Source organism: Mastigoproctus giganteus, chromosome 12, assembly GCF_048544385.1.
Source record: "Mastigoproctus giganteus isolate SK-2022 chromosome 12, ASM4854438v1, whole genome shotgun sequence".
Classification (NCBI taxonomy): domain Eukaryota; kingdom Metazoa; phylum Arthropoda; class Arachnida; order Uropygi; family Thelyphonidae; genus Mastigoproctus; species Mastigoproctus giganteus.
In genome coordinates, this window is record NC_143586.1 from 34,614,834 (window position 1) to 34,632,020 (window position 17,187).

Here is a 17,187-nt window from a genome sequence, read left to right on the forward strand (position 1 = left end):
ATTGGCTTTATTTTGTGACTGCATTTTCTTGCCAATTGTGAGGTATGCATCACATATCTGGTTGGACTCCACTTTCCAGAAATTCAGTGTGCAAAAGATCTTTTCATTCAGTGATCTATTCTGTTGAAGATGTGTTTAGCCTGTTGAACTGTGTCTATTGATGTGCTACAAGTTTTGATATGTCGTCTGTCACTGGATTATTTGCACTTAGTGTTTGTATCAATGAGTTGCCATCTAACAAAGGGGCTGCCATACAATTGTTTGTCACTTGAATTAGATTGTGATGCGAGTTACAAAGACGAAAGGGATCGTTTATGGGCATAATTGATAAAATGGTTGCAAGAATGTTGGAGCAAACATGTGAAATGAGTGTTAATGAAAAATATTTTCTGATGGTAAATGCTAATGGTAAACAGTGGGCAACTTGGTTTAATACCAGTCTCCATATAACTTATCTTTTGACTGGATATGGTTCCTTTTTTGCAAGTTTAAGAGAATTTGGAATTGGTGAGCTTAATCTATTTACTTGTGATTCCCGGAATATTGGAACCATCTTTTCTGTGAATGTATTGAGTATTGTGACTTGAGGGGACAATTAATTGAAGAAGCTCCTAATATCCACTACTTGACTCCTGGATGTGAACAACTGTTAGTTAGTACAAAAGAAGATTTTTGCACACTTCAAAATTTTGCAGTCCAACTATTTAGAAGGAGAATCTTGTTGCAATTGAAGCATGAGCCAGATACTGAATGACAGTTAAGAAGGGCTTGACATGCCAAATTAGAACAGAATATTATTATGGTAGACAGGGTAGATGCAGGATGATTGGTATACTGTTCTAATTATAGGCAGGAGTCTACCCTGTGCTACAGTTTCCAAAAGAACCTTACCATGCATCCTCCACAGTGTTCTCCCCAGAAAAATTTTCCAGCCAAGTGGCATTATGAAGTAGTCGGATGGGGAAGTGTAATACTTCATAATATTATAAAAAAATTTTCTGTTATTTATAAATGTGGAAGAGATATCTCTTCCACTAACAGGTGATTCAGAGTACTTTTTTGAGGAGACCGCTGACACCTCTCTGGGCGGGCTTGTATTGAAGAAATGGGGGGGGGGGTTCCAGTGGAGGGTTAGACCAACACGAGGAACCTGTTGGATTGCATTGTGGTTGTTTCCTTAATGGATGACCTGTGGTATTGTTGTGGTTCCAGGGACTGTATGTGGAGACGGATTGTGGTATTTCCTTTACTGTTAACTGCTGTACTGTTGGAATAGTTCACATTTGTGCAAATGCTGACTTCTTCATTGTAACCAGAATTCCTGGTTTAGACATTTACTTTTCTGTATTGGACTTCTACTCATTTTGAATCTTTATGTTGGACCTAAAAATGTCAATTGGATCCTTAAAGATCATTGCAATCTTATATTGGGACTTTATAGTATCAGATAACTATGGTATTTCATTGCATTGCATTGGACATTACATCGAGAATGAATTGACCCTCTACAAGGGAATCTGAGATAATTTCGCATCAGAATTGTTCAGTGATATTACAGCATTGTAAAAAGGTCGTGGGGTTGCAGAAAAGTTGGACGGGACCACATAGTTGGATGAGACCTTCTCTTTGATAAAAAAAAAAAAAAAAAAAAAAACCTCAATCATTTTTTAGTGAGGTGGTAGCACCTGTGTTTCAAAATATAGGATTGATAGTACTTATTAGCATTAGTAAAGGCACATGATACAAGAAAGTAAGCTTATATAGTATCAGCAAAAAAAAAACACACCCTTCTCATTTCACCAATTTGCTCGCTCCAAATGTTTGTCTAGTTCTGCCTTGAATCTATTTAAGCAGCCGACCGGGCTAGCCGAGTGGGTAAAGTACCTGCCCGGCAACCCAAAGGTCGCGGGTTCGATTCCCGCCTCGGGCTTGGATCAAAGTACTGCAAAAACCTTGGGAGGTGCAATATGGCCACAGAAGCCGATGCGCCAACAACTACCAAATCAAAAAAAAAATCAATCTATTTAAGCTATCAACTTCTACAACAATAGATGGAAGTTTGTTCCAGCAATCAACCACCTGCTGGCTAAAGGCAAACTTCCGCACATCTATCCTACAACTGTCTTTCCTCAATTTGAATTTATGTCCTCTCAGACGATTATTCTGAGCAAGAGGTAGAATCCCATATGCATTGAGCATGCTCAGTGCAGATGGGATTCTACCTCTTGCTCAGAATTAACCATTCGAAGCTTAATAAACGTCAGTCAGATCACCTCGCAGTTGCCTGGTCTCCAGACACTGCAATTTGCAAAACTTAAGCCTTCTTCGTAAGAGCAACCCTTTGTTCTATTCACTAATCTTGTTGCCCTTCTCTCTACTCGTTCCAGCAGCTGTACATCCTTCTTAAAATGAGGCCTCCAGACCTCTGTACAGTACTCAAGGTGTGGTCTGACCGTTGCCTTAGACAAGGGGATAATCACCTCCTTATCCCTGCTAGAAAAATTCCTGTATATCAACAAGACACCATGAGCTACTCTTGCAGACTGTCTGCACTGCTCACAAAACTTCATATTTGCCTGCACAATTACCCCCAGGCCCTTTTCATTCTCTACCACTGTCAGTGTAGTACTACACAGTTTGTATGTTACTCTGGGGTTACTGCTTCCCATATGCAGTACTTTACATTTGTCAATGTTAAACTTCAGTTGCTGCCTCTCAGCCCATCTGCTCAACTTTTCTAGATCCTGTTGTAGCAGCATACTGTCATTAGTGTCATTAACAACCCTGCCGACCTTCATATCATCTGCAAACTTGGACATTAAAGCTAATATACTATGATTAATATCATTAATAAATACAGAAAACAACAACGAACCCAACACTGAACCCTGAGAGACTTCATTAATAACATTAGTTCACGAAGAGCAGTGTCCATTGATTACCACTCTGTCTTCTTCTGCTCAACCATCCCTTTATCCATAGCAGCAGCTTGTCTCCAATGCCACACTGCTCCGATTTGTGCAATAGTCTTCCATGTGAAACAGTATCAAAGCCAATGTTAAAATTGGTAGAGTAGTTAATGATCACTGTCAAGCTGAGCTTCTTCAGAGAGACCTAGATAGACTTCAAGAGTGGTCTGAAAAATGGCAGCTGTGCTTTAATCCAACAAAGTGTAAGGTATTACACCTGGGAAACAGTAATCCCAAAAAAACTTATTCACTTGGTGGAGTTCAACTAAACCCAGTACTAGAGGAAAGTTACTTGGGTGTTACGATACGGTCAGACATGAAATTCTCTGAGCATTGTAAACAGGTTGCAAGGAAGGCTCATGGTGTCCTATCGATGATCTATCGAACTTTTGCAAGTAGAGATAGGGACGGGATAATCCCATTATATAAGGCTTATGTTAGACCACACTTGGAATACTGTGTTCAAGTATGGAGACCGCACCTAAAGAAAGACATCGAACTTCTTGAAAGGGTGCAAAGAAGGGTAACTCGCCTGGCGAGTTCGGCAAAAGGGCGTCCTTATGAAGAAAGACTTCAAATATGTGGGTTGCAGAGTTTGGAAACTAGACACCTTAGAGGAGATTTGATTGAGGTGTTTAAGGCTGTGAGAGGCATCAGTAAAATGAATGAGGACAAAATTTTCAAGATTATAAATGATGCTAGAACTAGGGGACATAAATTCAAGTTACAGGGGGAAATGTTTAGATTGGACTGCAGGAAGTTTTATTTTAGCCAGCGAGTTATAAATTACTGGAATAAGTTGCCTTCATGGGTGGCGGAGGCCGATAGTTTGGGGAAATTGAAAGGTCATCTGGACAGTACTTTCGGGTAAGGGAAGCGCATAGGATCATAGGTTTAATTTCCTTTTTATTTATATTTTATTTTTATTTATTAATTATTATTGTTTATTTATTTATTTTATTTATTTATTTATTATTTTTTTTTTTGTTTTAATCATTGTTTTGTTTGGATTTTTTTTTTTTTTTTTTGGCTGGTGCAGCATAAGCCATAGGCTTTCTTGCACCATGCAGCCGTTACTAATACTTTCTAAGATCAAAATATATGATGTCAAGATTATTCTTTGCACCCAGTTCCTTTGTGACCACATCGTAGTATTCAATCAAATTGGTCAGGAGTCCTTGTAACAAACCCATGCTGTGTCTCAGCTATAACTGCAGTCTTGTCTAGATGATCCTGCAATGCTTCCTTAACCAGTGACTCCATTAATTTCTCCGGAACAGAAGTTAAACTAACAGGTCTGTAATTACTTGTCACTCTTCGGTCCTCCTTTGTAAATTGGGGTCACATTTGCACATCTCCAGTCGATGGGTACCTCCCCTGAGTCCAAGGAAGCTCTCATAATTATGGCTAAGGGTTTGCTTACTTCCTTTGCTGCCTCCTTTAATTTTAAAGTGCATTACAGGGAAGCTGTTTAATCCTAATAAACTCAGTCCTGTCCTATATATCTTGAAAAAAAGAACCCTCTTCTACTCCTATGCTTATCTTCGATAACACTCCAATTTCTAGGCAAAATCCTATATCTCTATTGCCGATTACCCAGACTTCTAATGTCTTTTGGCATAAGCACATTACAAATATTGCTTCCTATGCATCTGTAAAACTGGATTTTTTTTCTGTCACTCTCAGCATTACTTTTCTTCCAAACAGCTGTTTACTCTTACAAATCGCAAATCCGCCCTACTGTGGAATATTGTTCCCACATCGGGTGGTGCCCCAAAGCTTCTCTCAGGCTTCTAAATGCCATTCAAAAGAGGGCAGTTTGGTTTATTAATATTAATGACTCATCTCTAATAGTCTCTCCACTCCCTGCATCATAGGCATTCTGTTTCTGCTACATTCCTTTTCTATAGATACTTCCATGGGCACCGTTCTTTGGAATTTGCTTCTATACTTCCTGCTCTATTCCAAAGCTGTCCGAACATGTGCCGCAACCAGTCAATATCTTTTTTACTGTCCAACTTCAAACTCATTTCTGCTTCTCACTTCAAACTCACAGTGCTTCTCTATACAATATTTCAAACTAACAATATTTCAAACTCATAATGCTTCAATTGGAATTTCAAAAACTGTTGGGAGTCATCATGGAACAAGTAAATGCATGTCCTAATTTAGAATGACTAAGAGAAAGAACATGGGCATGTATTCTTGCAAGTACAATACATCAGTGCTAGGAATGTAGTAAATAAATACGATGAATTCGAAGTGCTGGTCAAGACATCAATGGTGGGTATTGTTGAAATCTAAGAGACTGGTGTCACATAGATATAAGTAATGCAGAATTGTAATTTGGGGAGTACAATGTGTACAGAAAGGATAAGGACAGGAAGAGAGGAGTTATGCTGTTAATTAAGAAACAAAATGAAAGGTACTACATCTAATTGACATGAGTGGACAGGCTGGAATGATAAAGTCTGAGGACCAAATTTTAAGGCTAAACCATTCTTGCATTGCATGAGAAATTCTAACAAACATTCATACTTTACTGAAAATTTTATATTTACTAATAACAATTGCCACCTTACCTTTTGGATATGCTGTGCTAGCTCCTGATTAAAGGTTGGATAATGTTTTTTTTTTTTCTTTCTTTCTTTCTTTCTCTCTTACATCCCGAGGGCTCACATCTGGTAAGTATGGGCTTGGCAAACCCAGGGTCCTGAGCGGGATATCATTATTCTTCTCTTTCTTGGTGATGCCTTTCTACTTCTCTCTCTCTCTCTCTCTTATTTTTTTTTTTTTTTTTGGCTGGTGCAGCATAAGCCTCAGGCTTCCTTGTACCATATGGTTAATAATAATAAAATTTCATTTATATTATTATTGCTTTGTTATTTAGCACAGGAAAGTGATTGTCCAGTTTATAGATCAGCTTTTATTGTTTAATATGTTTCAAAGGATTTTGTAATAATGGAGAGCAAAGTGGCAGAGAAATTGTTAAAGTTAAACATAAAAAAGGCACCTGGGGTGGATGGAATCGATACAGTTATATTGAAGGAGGCAGTGAGTGAAGTTACAAACCCTTAGCCATAATTATGAGAGCATCCTTAGATTCAGGGGAGGTCCCCATGGACTGGAGATGTGCAAATGTATCCCCAATTCCCAAAGGGGGTTCAAATTGTGACACAAATACCATATTTCCCCATGTATAAGACAACGCAACTTAATTTTGGGGCCCAAAATTTGAAAAAAAAAAAAAAAAAAAAAAAATGTAATAATACATAATGTTATTGAACTCAAGTTTTATTCATCATAAAATTCATACAACTCATCACTGTCAAAACTCCCATCCATTAGCTTGGCCTCATCTGTGTCTGATGATGAATCACTGTCTTCATATATTGCCTCGTCCTCAGTTCCATCTATGGCATTTGAAATTCCACACTTCTTAAATGACTTGACAACGATCTCAATCTTGAGATTATCCCAGGATCTTTTCACCCAGGTACAAACTTCTCCTATAGTTGGTTTCTTCACTCTTCCTGCTGGTGTCAAATTGTCCCCAGAAGACTTCATCCATTGGTTCCATTCGTATCTCATGGCAGCTTTGAAGGGTTTGTTAATGCTGACATCAAGTGGTTGGAGCTGGGAGGTCAAACCTCCAGGTATGACGGCAAGTTTTGTTTTTTGCTCTGCAGCAGTCTTCTTTGTGTTTTTTGTTATGTGTGCCCTGAACTGATCAAGCACCAATAGGGCAGGTTTGCGTAAGAGCCCACCTGGTCTCCTGCTGCAAACTTTCTCAAACCAGATCTTCATCCCATCCAACCCTTGTCATGAACGTGGATAATCACTCCTTGAGGAATGTCTTCTTTTGGCATTGTTTTGCATTTGAAAATCAGCATAGGAGGCAGCTTGGTTCCGTCGACACAACAAGCTAGAACAACTGTATAATGGCTCTTTTCATGTCCACTTGTCTTCACAGTTAGTTTTAACCCCCTTCTTATCAACAGTTCTGTTACTTAGGACATCAAATTGAAGGGGGACTTCGTCCATATTTGCAATCTGTCCCAACTCAAACTGATGTGTCTTCCGACATTGAATGACAAAACAATGAAATTCAAGGACCTTCTGCTCATAGCTTTCAGGCGTCTTTTGGGCAAGTCTGGTGCGTGTACACATGCTTAGTCCATTCCGTTTCATGAACCTGAAGCACCAATTGTGTCCTCCTTTGAAATCAGTAACTTCTTTTTCATCAGCAATTCTTCTTGCCTCATGCTGAACCATCTTTGTGGACCCAGGAATTCCAATTGCCCTTTGCTCCTCAATCCATATCTTCAATTCCGTCTCTAAATCAGGCCATTTTGCTGACTTGCCTCTGATGGCCTTCTTCTGCTGTGGTGTTTTCAGTAGGGTTTCTTCTTCCCGTAGCCAGTCTCGGATTGTTTTCTCAGTTGGAGGAGGACCAAACTTACTTTCAGCAGCAGCATGATTTCCATTCACTTTTGCAAACTGGATCACTTTTAACTTGAATTCAGAACTGTACGAAAATCTTTTCTGAGCGATTTCTGGGCAGAACGTGGCAAAATGTAACCTAATATACTGGTAACAAGTGCGAAACAGTTATATTAAAGAAGGCAGCAAAGGAAGTAAGCAAACCCTTAGCCATAATTATGAGAGTTTCCTGGGACTCAGGGGAGGTACCCACAGACTGGAGATGTGCAAATGTTACCCCAATTCACAAAGGAGGATCAAAGGCCGACACAAGTAATTATAGACCTGTGAGTTTAACTTCTGAGCCAGGAAAATTAATGGAGGCACTGTTAAAGAAGCACTGCAGGATCATCTAGACAAGACTTCAGTTATAGCTCGGACACAGCATGGTTTTGTTAAGGAGAAGTCTTGCCTGACCAATTTGATTGGATACTATGATGCAGTCACAAAAGAACTGGATGCAGGGAATAACTTTGATATTATATACTTGGATCTTAGAAAGGCTTTTGATACTGTTGCACATGGAAGACTGCTGCACAAATTGGAGCAGTGTGGCATTGGAGGCAAATTGCTGCTATGGATAAAGGGGTGGTTGAGGGGGAGAAGGCAGAGTGGTAATCAATGGACACTGCTCATCGCGGACTAATTTTATTAGTGGAGTCCCTCAGGGTTCAGTGTTGGGTCCATTATTGTTTTCTGGATTTATAAATGATATTGATGATGGTATATCAAGCTTAATGTATCCAAGTTTGCAGATGATACAAAGGTTGGCAGGGTTGTCAATGACACTACTGACACTATGCTGCTGCAACAGGATCTGGAAAGGTTGAGCAGATGGGCTGAGAGGTGGCAAATGAAGTTTAACATTGACAAATCTAAAGTACTACATAGGGGAAACAGCAACCCCAGAGCAACGTATCAACTCTGTGGTACTACACTGACAGTGGTAGAGAATGAAAGGGACTTGGGGGTGATTGTGCAGGCAGATATGAAGTTCTCTGAGCAGTGCAGACGGGCTGCAAGAGTAGCTCATGGTGTCTTATCAATGATATACAGGAATTTTTCTAGCAGGGATAGGGAGGTGATTATTCCCTTGTATAAGGCAATGGTCAGGCCACACCTTGAGTACTGTATACAGGTCTGGAGGCCTGATTTCAAGAAGGATGTAGAGCTGCTGGAAAGAGTACAGAGAAGGGCAACAAGATTAGTGAATGGAACAAAGGAGTACTCTTACGAAGAAAGGCTTATGTTTTGCAAATTACAGTGTCTGGAGACTAGACACCGGCGATGTGATCTGATTGAAGTGTATAAAGCCTTGAATGGTTTGAGCACGCTCAATGCTGTTGGGATTCTTCCTATTGTTCAGAATAATCACCTGAGAGGGCATAAATTCAAATTGAGGAAAGACAGATGTAGGACAGACATGCAGAAATTTGCCCTTAGCCAGCGGGTAGTTGGTTGGTGGAACAGACTTCCATCCCTTGTCGTGGAAGTTGATAGCCTAAATAAATTTAAGGCTCAGCTGGACAGGTATTTCAAACGAATGGAGGGGTGAAGTGGAAGTTTTTTTTTTTTTTTTTTTGGCTGATGCTGCATAAGCTTGCTTTCTTGCATCATATGTCTCTGCTAATGGTAATAGTTTGAGTATGGTTCTCTAGTATGGCCTGGTGTTTGTACTTATAATACAGTACACTTTCTTCGATCAACTGGTATTTTTGTGCTAGCTTCTGATTGGAATCTATCGGGGTACTCCATCTGGGTGATTATCCTGCATCCTGTGTTGTGCTGGATTGTTTCTGGGGCCAGGTGACATCATTGACATGTGTAATCTGTCAGCCATATAGTCTACATGGAAATATACTTTCTCCTGTTTCTGCTCTTAGTAACTCTAACATACCATCTATTCTCATGAGGCAAGCACATACTTGTGCTTGTCTCATGAGAACCAGGTCTTGTAATCCTCAACTCCATACTTTTCAGGCTGCTGCAGGTCCCAATAGAAGCAGCGCAAGAATCACTTTTACCTCTGCTTGTGGTTACTTTTATCTGTCAGCCTGTGTATCTCCACAAGATAGCATTTTTCTGATCTACCTAATACTGTCTCAGTAACATCACTAAATATTCTTAAACCTGTTCTATTTGAACGTATCCCATCCCAGTAAAAACAGTCTCTGCTGGTACCAAGAAACAGACTGTGCTGAGCAAAATTCTCTCTTGAGCCTTAGAGTCAATATCAGTAGGCACTGAAAGTAATTAGCAATTTTGGGCAGTGTGCTATTAATCATTGGAATGAATTGCCTGCATAACATTGAAGCAGTGTGTTTGGTAAAGTTCAAAGCAAATTTGGACAGGCCCTTTTTTGCCATCAGGCAAAGGTATCAATGATTGATAGAATTTTATATATTTTTTTATTTTACAGATACAGTCAGTCCTTGTATAACACGTGTTTACACTACACAAATTCGATCATACACGATTTATAAATAAGGGAACATTATCTCATATAACATGAACCGAATTCGCTTATGCACGATTCGCCTTTGTGCTTACAAGAAATGGCAGTCGAACGCAGAATCACCCCAACCGAACGCAACACGATAGGAATGAAGAGAAGATTCTGAAAATGTATTTGTTTTTTATATCAGTGAAGGGGGAAACACATTTCACCATAATAACGTAAAAACCCACACAATTCCAGCTATCGGTATTATCGTAAATGCAATTAGATCGAGTTTACTACGAGTTTATAACAGATTCCACTAGCAGAAACGCAACTGGAAATTGTTTTTATTGTTTTATGGTAGTAACCCCTAGAAATGTGCTTTAGTAAAATGTGAGGTGTTAATAGTGTATCTCTGCCTTTACGGTGTTGTTTATTCAGTTGCTACATGTACGCAGCTTTGTTTATGTGTATCAGGCGTCCCTCCTCGTTTTGTAATTGTGCTTTTTTCCTTAAAAATGAGTAAAATAATTAAAAGGTGTGAAATCCCATCCCAGCATATATGGTGAAGACACTGCAGGTTCAGAGAGAACAGAGGCGGACTGTCTCAAAAATTCTTACCTGGGAAAATTTATAGTGGCCTCATACTATGGTTTATGGCCAAAATCACACTGGCCTCCGGCCCACCGGGGTTTCCCCGGTAAGGCTTATGGCCAGTCCGCCTCTGTCGATTGAGAAATAATGAAATTGTGAAACGCTTTGAGCGAAATGAAAGACCATGTGATATTGCACGTGCTACAGACCTAAATGAGGCAAAGCCGAGAATTACAAAGAATGCAGAGAAAATAAAAACAACTTTCATAGCTGGAACAACTCAAAGTGTAATTAAAATCCATTAGATTAATGCACAAAGAATTGGAAGAGATGGAACGGCTGTCATCTGTTTCGATAGAAAATCAAACAAAAAACAAGTTTGCTTACGATAGAAGCAAAAGCATTAGCAATATTTTATTACATAATAGTCGTAATAAAATACTTACATATTTTATTACGATTATTTATTGTGTTTGGTAATGTTTTGGTTACAAATGTGTGTTCAATCTTGGGTGGTCAGCACCTAACCCTATTTTTCCCATAAGGCCTGTTTATATTGCACAAGGGTTTCTAGGAACACAACTATCATGCTATACAAGGACTGACTGTACTGAAAAAGCCACCTCCTTGTTATCATATAGCCATTATAATGATATTTAGAATGCTAAATGATAGCATTCTAAATGAACAGCATTCTAAATGATATTTAGAATGCTGTTTCTTTTAATTTTTAATGAAAATCTGTCAAATATGATTAGAGATATGTTTAAAAAGTAATGAATGAATAACTTGATGTATTAAAATTATTGAGTTTCTATTTGCCTGATGTTAATAAAATATGAAATGGCTCAACAAATCTTTTTAAAAGAGCCAAATATAAAGTTCAAGAAATTCCATATATTTGGAGAAAAGTTCTTGCACGTAAACTAATCAGTTGAAGCAAATAAGCGCACGTTTTGTAAACATGTTTAATAACTGCAAAACACTGTTGAAAGTTGATGTTTGCAATTTTAAAACAAAGATTCAATAAAGTGAAATTGGTTTTATTTTTTTAAAATATGAGACAAGTTAGATTTACCTTTCTTCTTACTTTAGACATGGATTGAAGAAAAAACAAAACTTCTGCAAGCAACTGAAGAACTAGGAAATGATCTCACTGGGATTATGACCCTTCAAAGAAGATTAAGTGGTATGGAAAGAGATCTAGCAGCTATACAAGCCAAGGTACAACATAGATGTCTGGGAAAATGTTTTTATTACTTTATTTTTACAAAATCAGTTTTACATTTTAAATAGTGCTTGATAATTGTAAAATTCTATATTTTCTTAACTTATTACATTGCTTTATAAATTATAAAACAATATAATCATCACTGATGATTCACAGGAATTATCACTGTTCTCGGTGATGATTTTGCACTAAAAGTAATATTTCCAAAAGAAATATTGTGAACATGCTTTTTGTTTGTTGTAATTTAAATTGTAATATATTACTGTCTCATACCAAATTAGCCAATATTTGATTTGTTATTACGTGAAAACAATTGCTCCTTCACTGGTCTTTAAGTTTGGCAGCAGACAAGTTGCAATCACATATCAGTAATGCCTTTGAGGTTTTAAGACTGCTTAGTAATAATCAAGGTGGATAAAAGATATCTTGCATAATGGCTACACACACATGAAATTTTAATTAGGAATGTTTACAGAATTTAATAAGAAATGAATCTAGCAAGTACTTTAAATCCAAATACAAATATTTTCATTTGTTTCTTAATTTTTTTTTTTTTGTTTTCTTCAGATTAAAACTAACAGAATACAATATAGATGTAAAGACAACAGAAACACAAAATTGAGCAGGAAGATAAAAGTAGTTTTTTCATAAGTAGTTTCTGTAAATGAAAAGAGGCAACAAAATCTGAATAATCAAATTTCACCTGTTCCGAGAGAGAGAGAGAGAGAGAGAGAGAGAGAGAGAGAGAGAGAGAGAGAGAGAGAGAGAGAGAGAGAGAGAGAGGGGTTATTAAGATGAGTTTAGAAGTAGAAGAGCATATACGTATATATATATTTAGATAGTATGAATCAGAGATGTAATACTCAATATGTTCTACGTTGATAATAATATTAGTAAAATAATAAGAGGAGTTTACCTCAATATAGTACGTAGAACACTTCTGTATGATACCCTCCAGAAATTAAAACGGAAAAACCGAAAAAATCGACAACTTACCGGTACATTAGAGTAAAATATAAATAATTAAATAATCAATTTAACACAATTCAAATCAATTTAAAACAATTAAAAATCAAATTAACGCAATTAAAAGAATCTAACGAAAATATTCAAAACGATTTTCCTTCCTGAAGCTTGAAAACGCTTTTCGACCGTATGTCGTGATCACAGGAATGAAAATTACCGAATCTGGTTAAACCTGAAACTTAAATAGTGATTATTTGTTTTCGCGCATGCGCGAAAAGATCCACGCATCAGAGATCAAATATGGCCGCCGAACATTAACAGAATTCTCGTGTAATAACAGAATTCTCGTGTAATTTCAACAGTTTCTGCAATTAATAGCTGCGTATAATTACGTTGAACGTTAAGTATTTTGGCATCGTTAAATAAAAATGTTTTTCGTTAATGGATTGAAAGGCTAATTCTGACGCTGCTGAACGAGAAGCACGAACTGAGGCTACATGTTGATTTACACGAATATTAAGAGAAAATCGCGTCGAACCTTGGTAAGACGAGTCGCAATCACCGCAAGAAATGTTGTATACCAGATCATTAATTTGTGTTGCGAACGCGGAAAGAAATGAGCGTTTGTTCAGTGTAGTGTGTAACTTCCGTATTGGTCTAGCTACAATTTTAAATTCGGTATCTTTAAAGAATCTGTTAAGCTGTTTGTGCCACTGTTCAACATATGGGACAGAAATAAAAGTATTTTTTGATATTACTATTGTTGATTGGCGTAGAATTTTGTATCCTATCCTTAGCCTGTACCCTAATTCGGTTTATTGTGATAATGGAATAACCCCTGTTTAAGAATCTGCCAGTTAATATTTGTATTTCTGAGTCCAAAGCAGATTCCGTCGTTGAATATTTATAGGCATTTAGAAATTGATTAAAGATAATCAGTCTTTGTAGGTGAACGGGTGATAGCTATTATAATGTAGAAGTCCCGGATAAGCGTGAAATTTAGAAAGTTTAATGACTTAGTATCCGTATCCTCCCTTTCCAATGTAAATTTGAGTCTAGAATGAATATTATTAAACGAATGCAAAATGTCTTGGGTAGTATTACTATCAGTAATAACTAGAACATCATCTAAATACCTCCCATAGTATGTGATACAGGGTAGAAAAGGTGTCAATTGTATATGCTCAATCGTTGAGAGATAGATCTCTGACATTAAGCCACTCAGGCTCAAAAAGATGTATTTATTCAACAAGTTAACCAAGTAGTGATAAAACATAAAAGAAACGCGACTTCCTAAATTGAATACACATGACAGTTCAGCTTTACGAGAACTTCGGGGAAATAAGGACATTATTATACAGAGGGCAGATAAAGGAGATACACTGGTAATACTAGATAAACATGATTATATTAATAAGTTAGATTCAGTTGTCAGATACGTCCACTTATCGTGAAGTAGACCCGGCACTGTTTACCAATTTGGTCAATCAATACAATAAAATGTTAACCACGTATCAAAAAAACGACTACATTACTATGGTTCAGTTAAAGGAATTGAACTCCAGAACATACAATAGTCCTGCACTTTTCGGTCAGGTAAAATTATACAAGACTGGATTTCCTATTTGACCTGTTGTTTCCTACAGGAACTCGGCATTTTCATCCTTAGCCACACAAGTATATAACATTATAAAACCCTTTAGACAGGTAATACAATTTGGGATTAAGAACTACGATACATTATGTAATAATCTTAAAGACTTGGCGACAACGACAATTTATTTTCACTAGATGTTACCTCGTTATACACGAATATAAACGTGGAATACACATTTGATATTATTTGGGATATGTTGGCGCCTCCATAGCCAGGTGGGAAGGAGCAGCAGTGCGTAGCACACGCTTCTTGATTAGACCGGGGTTCGAGCCCGTCACCACCAAATACGGAGGATGCGGAAAGGTCAGGAAATGACCACCGTATATTCCCGGAGCAATATGGCCTTAGTTGCTAATGCTCCTGAAAACCAAATAACTAACTAACTTGGGATATGTTAAATAAAAACTCGACACCGATTAATTATACGGAACTACCTATTAAGGAAATTTTTCACTTAATTAAACTGTTAGTTGAGGCCAACTACATCACCTTTTGAGACAAGTTGTACAAACAAATTTTTGGATTACCAATGGGTTTGAGCCTGAGTGGCTTAATGTCAGAGATCTATCTCTCAATGATTGAACATATACATTTGACACCTTTTCTACCCCGTATCACAAACTATGGGAGGTATTTAGACGATGTTCTAGTTATTACTGATAGTAGTACTACCCAAGACATTTTACATTCGTTTAATAATATTCATTCTAGACTCAAATTTACATTGGAAAGGGAGGATACGGATACTAAGTCATTAAACTTTCTAAATTTCACGCTTACCCGGGACTCGAATAAAATCCAATTTAGCATCTATCGAAAACCTACAAACACTGGTATGCTTCTACATTATAATAGTTACCACCCGTTCACCTACAAAAGATTGATTATCTTTAATCAATTTCTAAATGCCTATAAATATTCAACGACGGAATCTGCTTTGGACTCAGAAATACAAATATTAACTGGCAGATTCTTAAACAGGGGTTATTCCATTACCGCAATAAACCGAATTAGGGTACAGGCTAAGGATAGGATACAAATTACTACACCAATCAACAATAGTAATATCAGAAAATACTTTATTTCTGTCCCATATGTTGAACAGTGGCACAAATAGCTTAACAGATTCTTTAAAGATACCGAATTTAAAATTGTAGCTAGACCAATACGGAAGTTACACACTATACTGAACAATCACTCGGTTCTTTCCGCGTTCGCAACACATATTAATGATCTGGTATACATTTCCTGCGGTGATTGCGACTCGTCTTACCAAGATTCAACGCGATTTTCTCTTAATATTTTTGTAAATCAACATGAAACCTCAGTTCGTGCTTCTCGTTCAGCAGCGTCAGAATTAGCCTTTCATGCCATTAACGAAAAACATACTTTTTTATTTAACGTTCAACGTAATTATATGCGACTATTAATTGCAGAAACCGTTGAAATTAAATTACACGAGAATTCTGTTAATGTTCGGTGGCCATATTTGATCTCCGATGCGTGGACCTTTTCGCGCATGCGCGAAAACAAATAATCATTATTTAAGTTTCAGGTTTAACCCGATTCGGTAATTTTCTTTCCTGTGATCACGACATACGGTCGAAAAGTGTTGTCAGCTTCAGGAAGGAAAATCGTTTTGAATATTTTCATTAGATTCTTCTAATTGTTTTAAATTGATTTGAATTGTGTTAAATTGATTATTTAATTATTTATATTTTACTCTAATGTACCGGTAAGTTGTCGATTTTTTTTCGGTTTTTCCGTTTTAATTTCTGGAGGGTATCATACGGAAGTGTTCTACGTACTATATTGAGGTAAACTCCTCTTATTATTTTACTAATAGTATATATATATTTAGTAGTTTTAGATAGTGAAAAAATTCAAATTAGAGTTGTTCTCAGTATTTTGACTAAGCTGAAGAGATTCCTGTAAGTTAGAGATGGATAAGAATGATGTTTATCTAGTAGACTGATAATGAGTGCACTCTATAAGAATATATTTTTCAGTTAATGTAATGCAGCACAGGCATAGCAGGGGATAATTTTCTTTCAATAAATAGCGATGTGTAAGGTGGGTATCCTGTGTGTTATCAGACACTCAGTCTAAAACACTAATGGATCCAATATCTTTCTATTACAGAAGATTTAGGAGAAGTCCAGTTGGCCTGCCTCTCTAAAATCCACTCATGCACACCTTCACGATGGTAAGCCCTGTTACGTCACTTAGGTGGCAACGAATGTATAGAGTGGTTCTCTTCAAGACTCCTGGTCAGCATGAAGAGGAAAAAACCAAACCCTCCAGCATATGAGAGCACGACAAAACAAATGGCCCTCAGTCCCCAGCGGCTTTCACTCCCCCTCTTATGACAGCGGGAGGATTAGAGAGGAATCAGAGGCTGCTAAGAATCTCTGGGTACGACCAGGCTGTTATGCACGGAAACTGAACTTGGCCTGTTACAACGTAAGATCACTCATCGGTGAAGACAGGATATTAGAGCTGGAAAAGGAATTAGAAAATGTGAATTGGAATATCATTGGTTTGGCTGAAACAAGAAGAAGAAATGAAGCACTTATAAGTTTATCATGTGGAAATCTGCTGTACACCATTGGAAACAGTGAAAGGAGTGAAGGTGGAGTTAGGTTTCTGGTCCATAAAGATTTAAAAAACAACATTTTGGAATTCAAAAGTACATCACCAAGGGTGTCAAGATTAATACTCAATATTTCTAAGAGGTAAGGTACAAGCTAAAGGTTATAATGATTTATGCACCAACATTGAGCCATGATGATGAAGAGGTTGAAGAAATGTACACCGAAATTGAGTCTTCTAGATGAGCAGAAAACCC

General features: G+C 37.4%; 1 protein-coding gene across 1 annotated transcript in view; it reads left to right on the plus strand.

The window, feature by feature from the left end:
* Window positions 1–17,187, plus strand: part of LOC150076876 (spectrin beta chain-like) — an 800,006-nt gene that overhangs the window by 310,446 nt on the left and 472,373 nt on the right. The window contains exon 20 of the mRNA XM_090386889.1: window positions 11,581–11,709. Within this exon, the coding sequence (XP_090243015.1) occupies window positions 11,581–11,709 (129 nt within the window). The remainder of the gene's footprint in view (window positions 1–11,580; window positions 11,710–17,187) is intronic.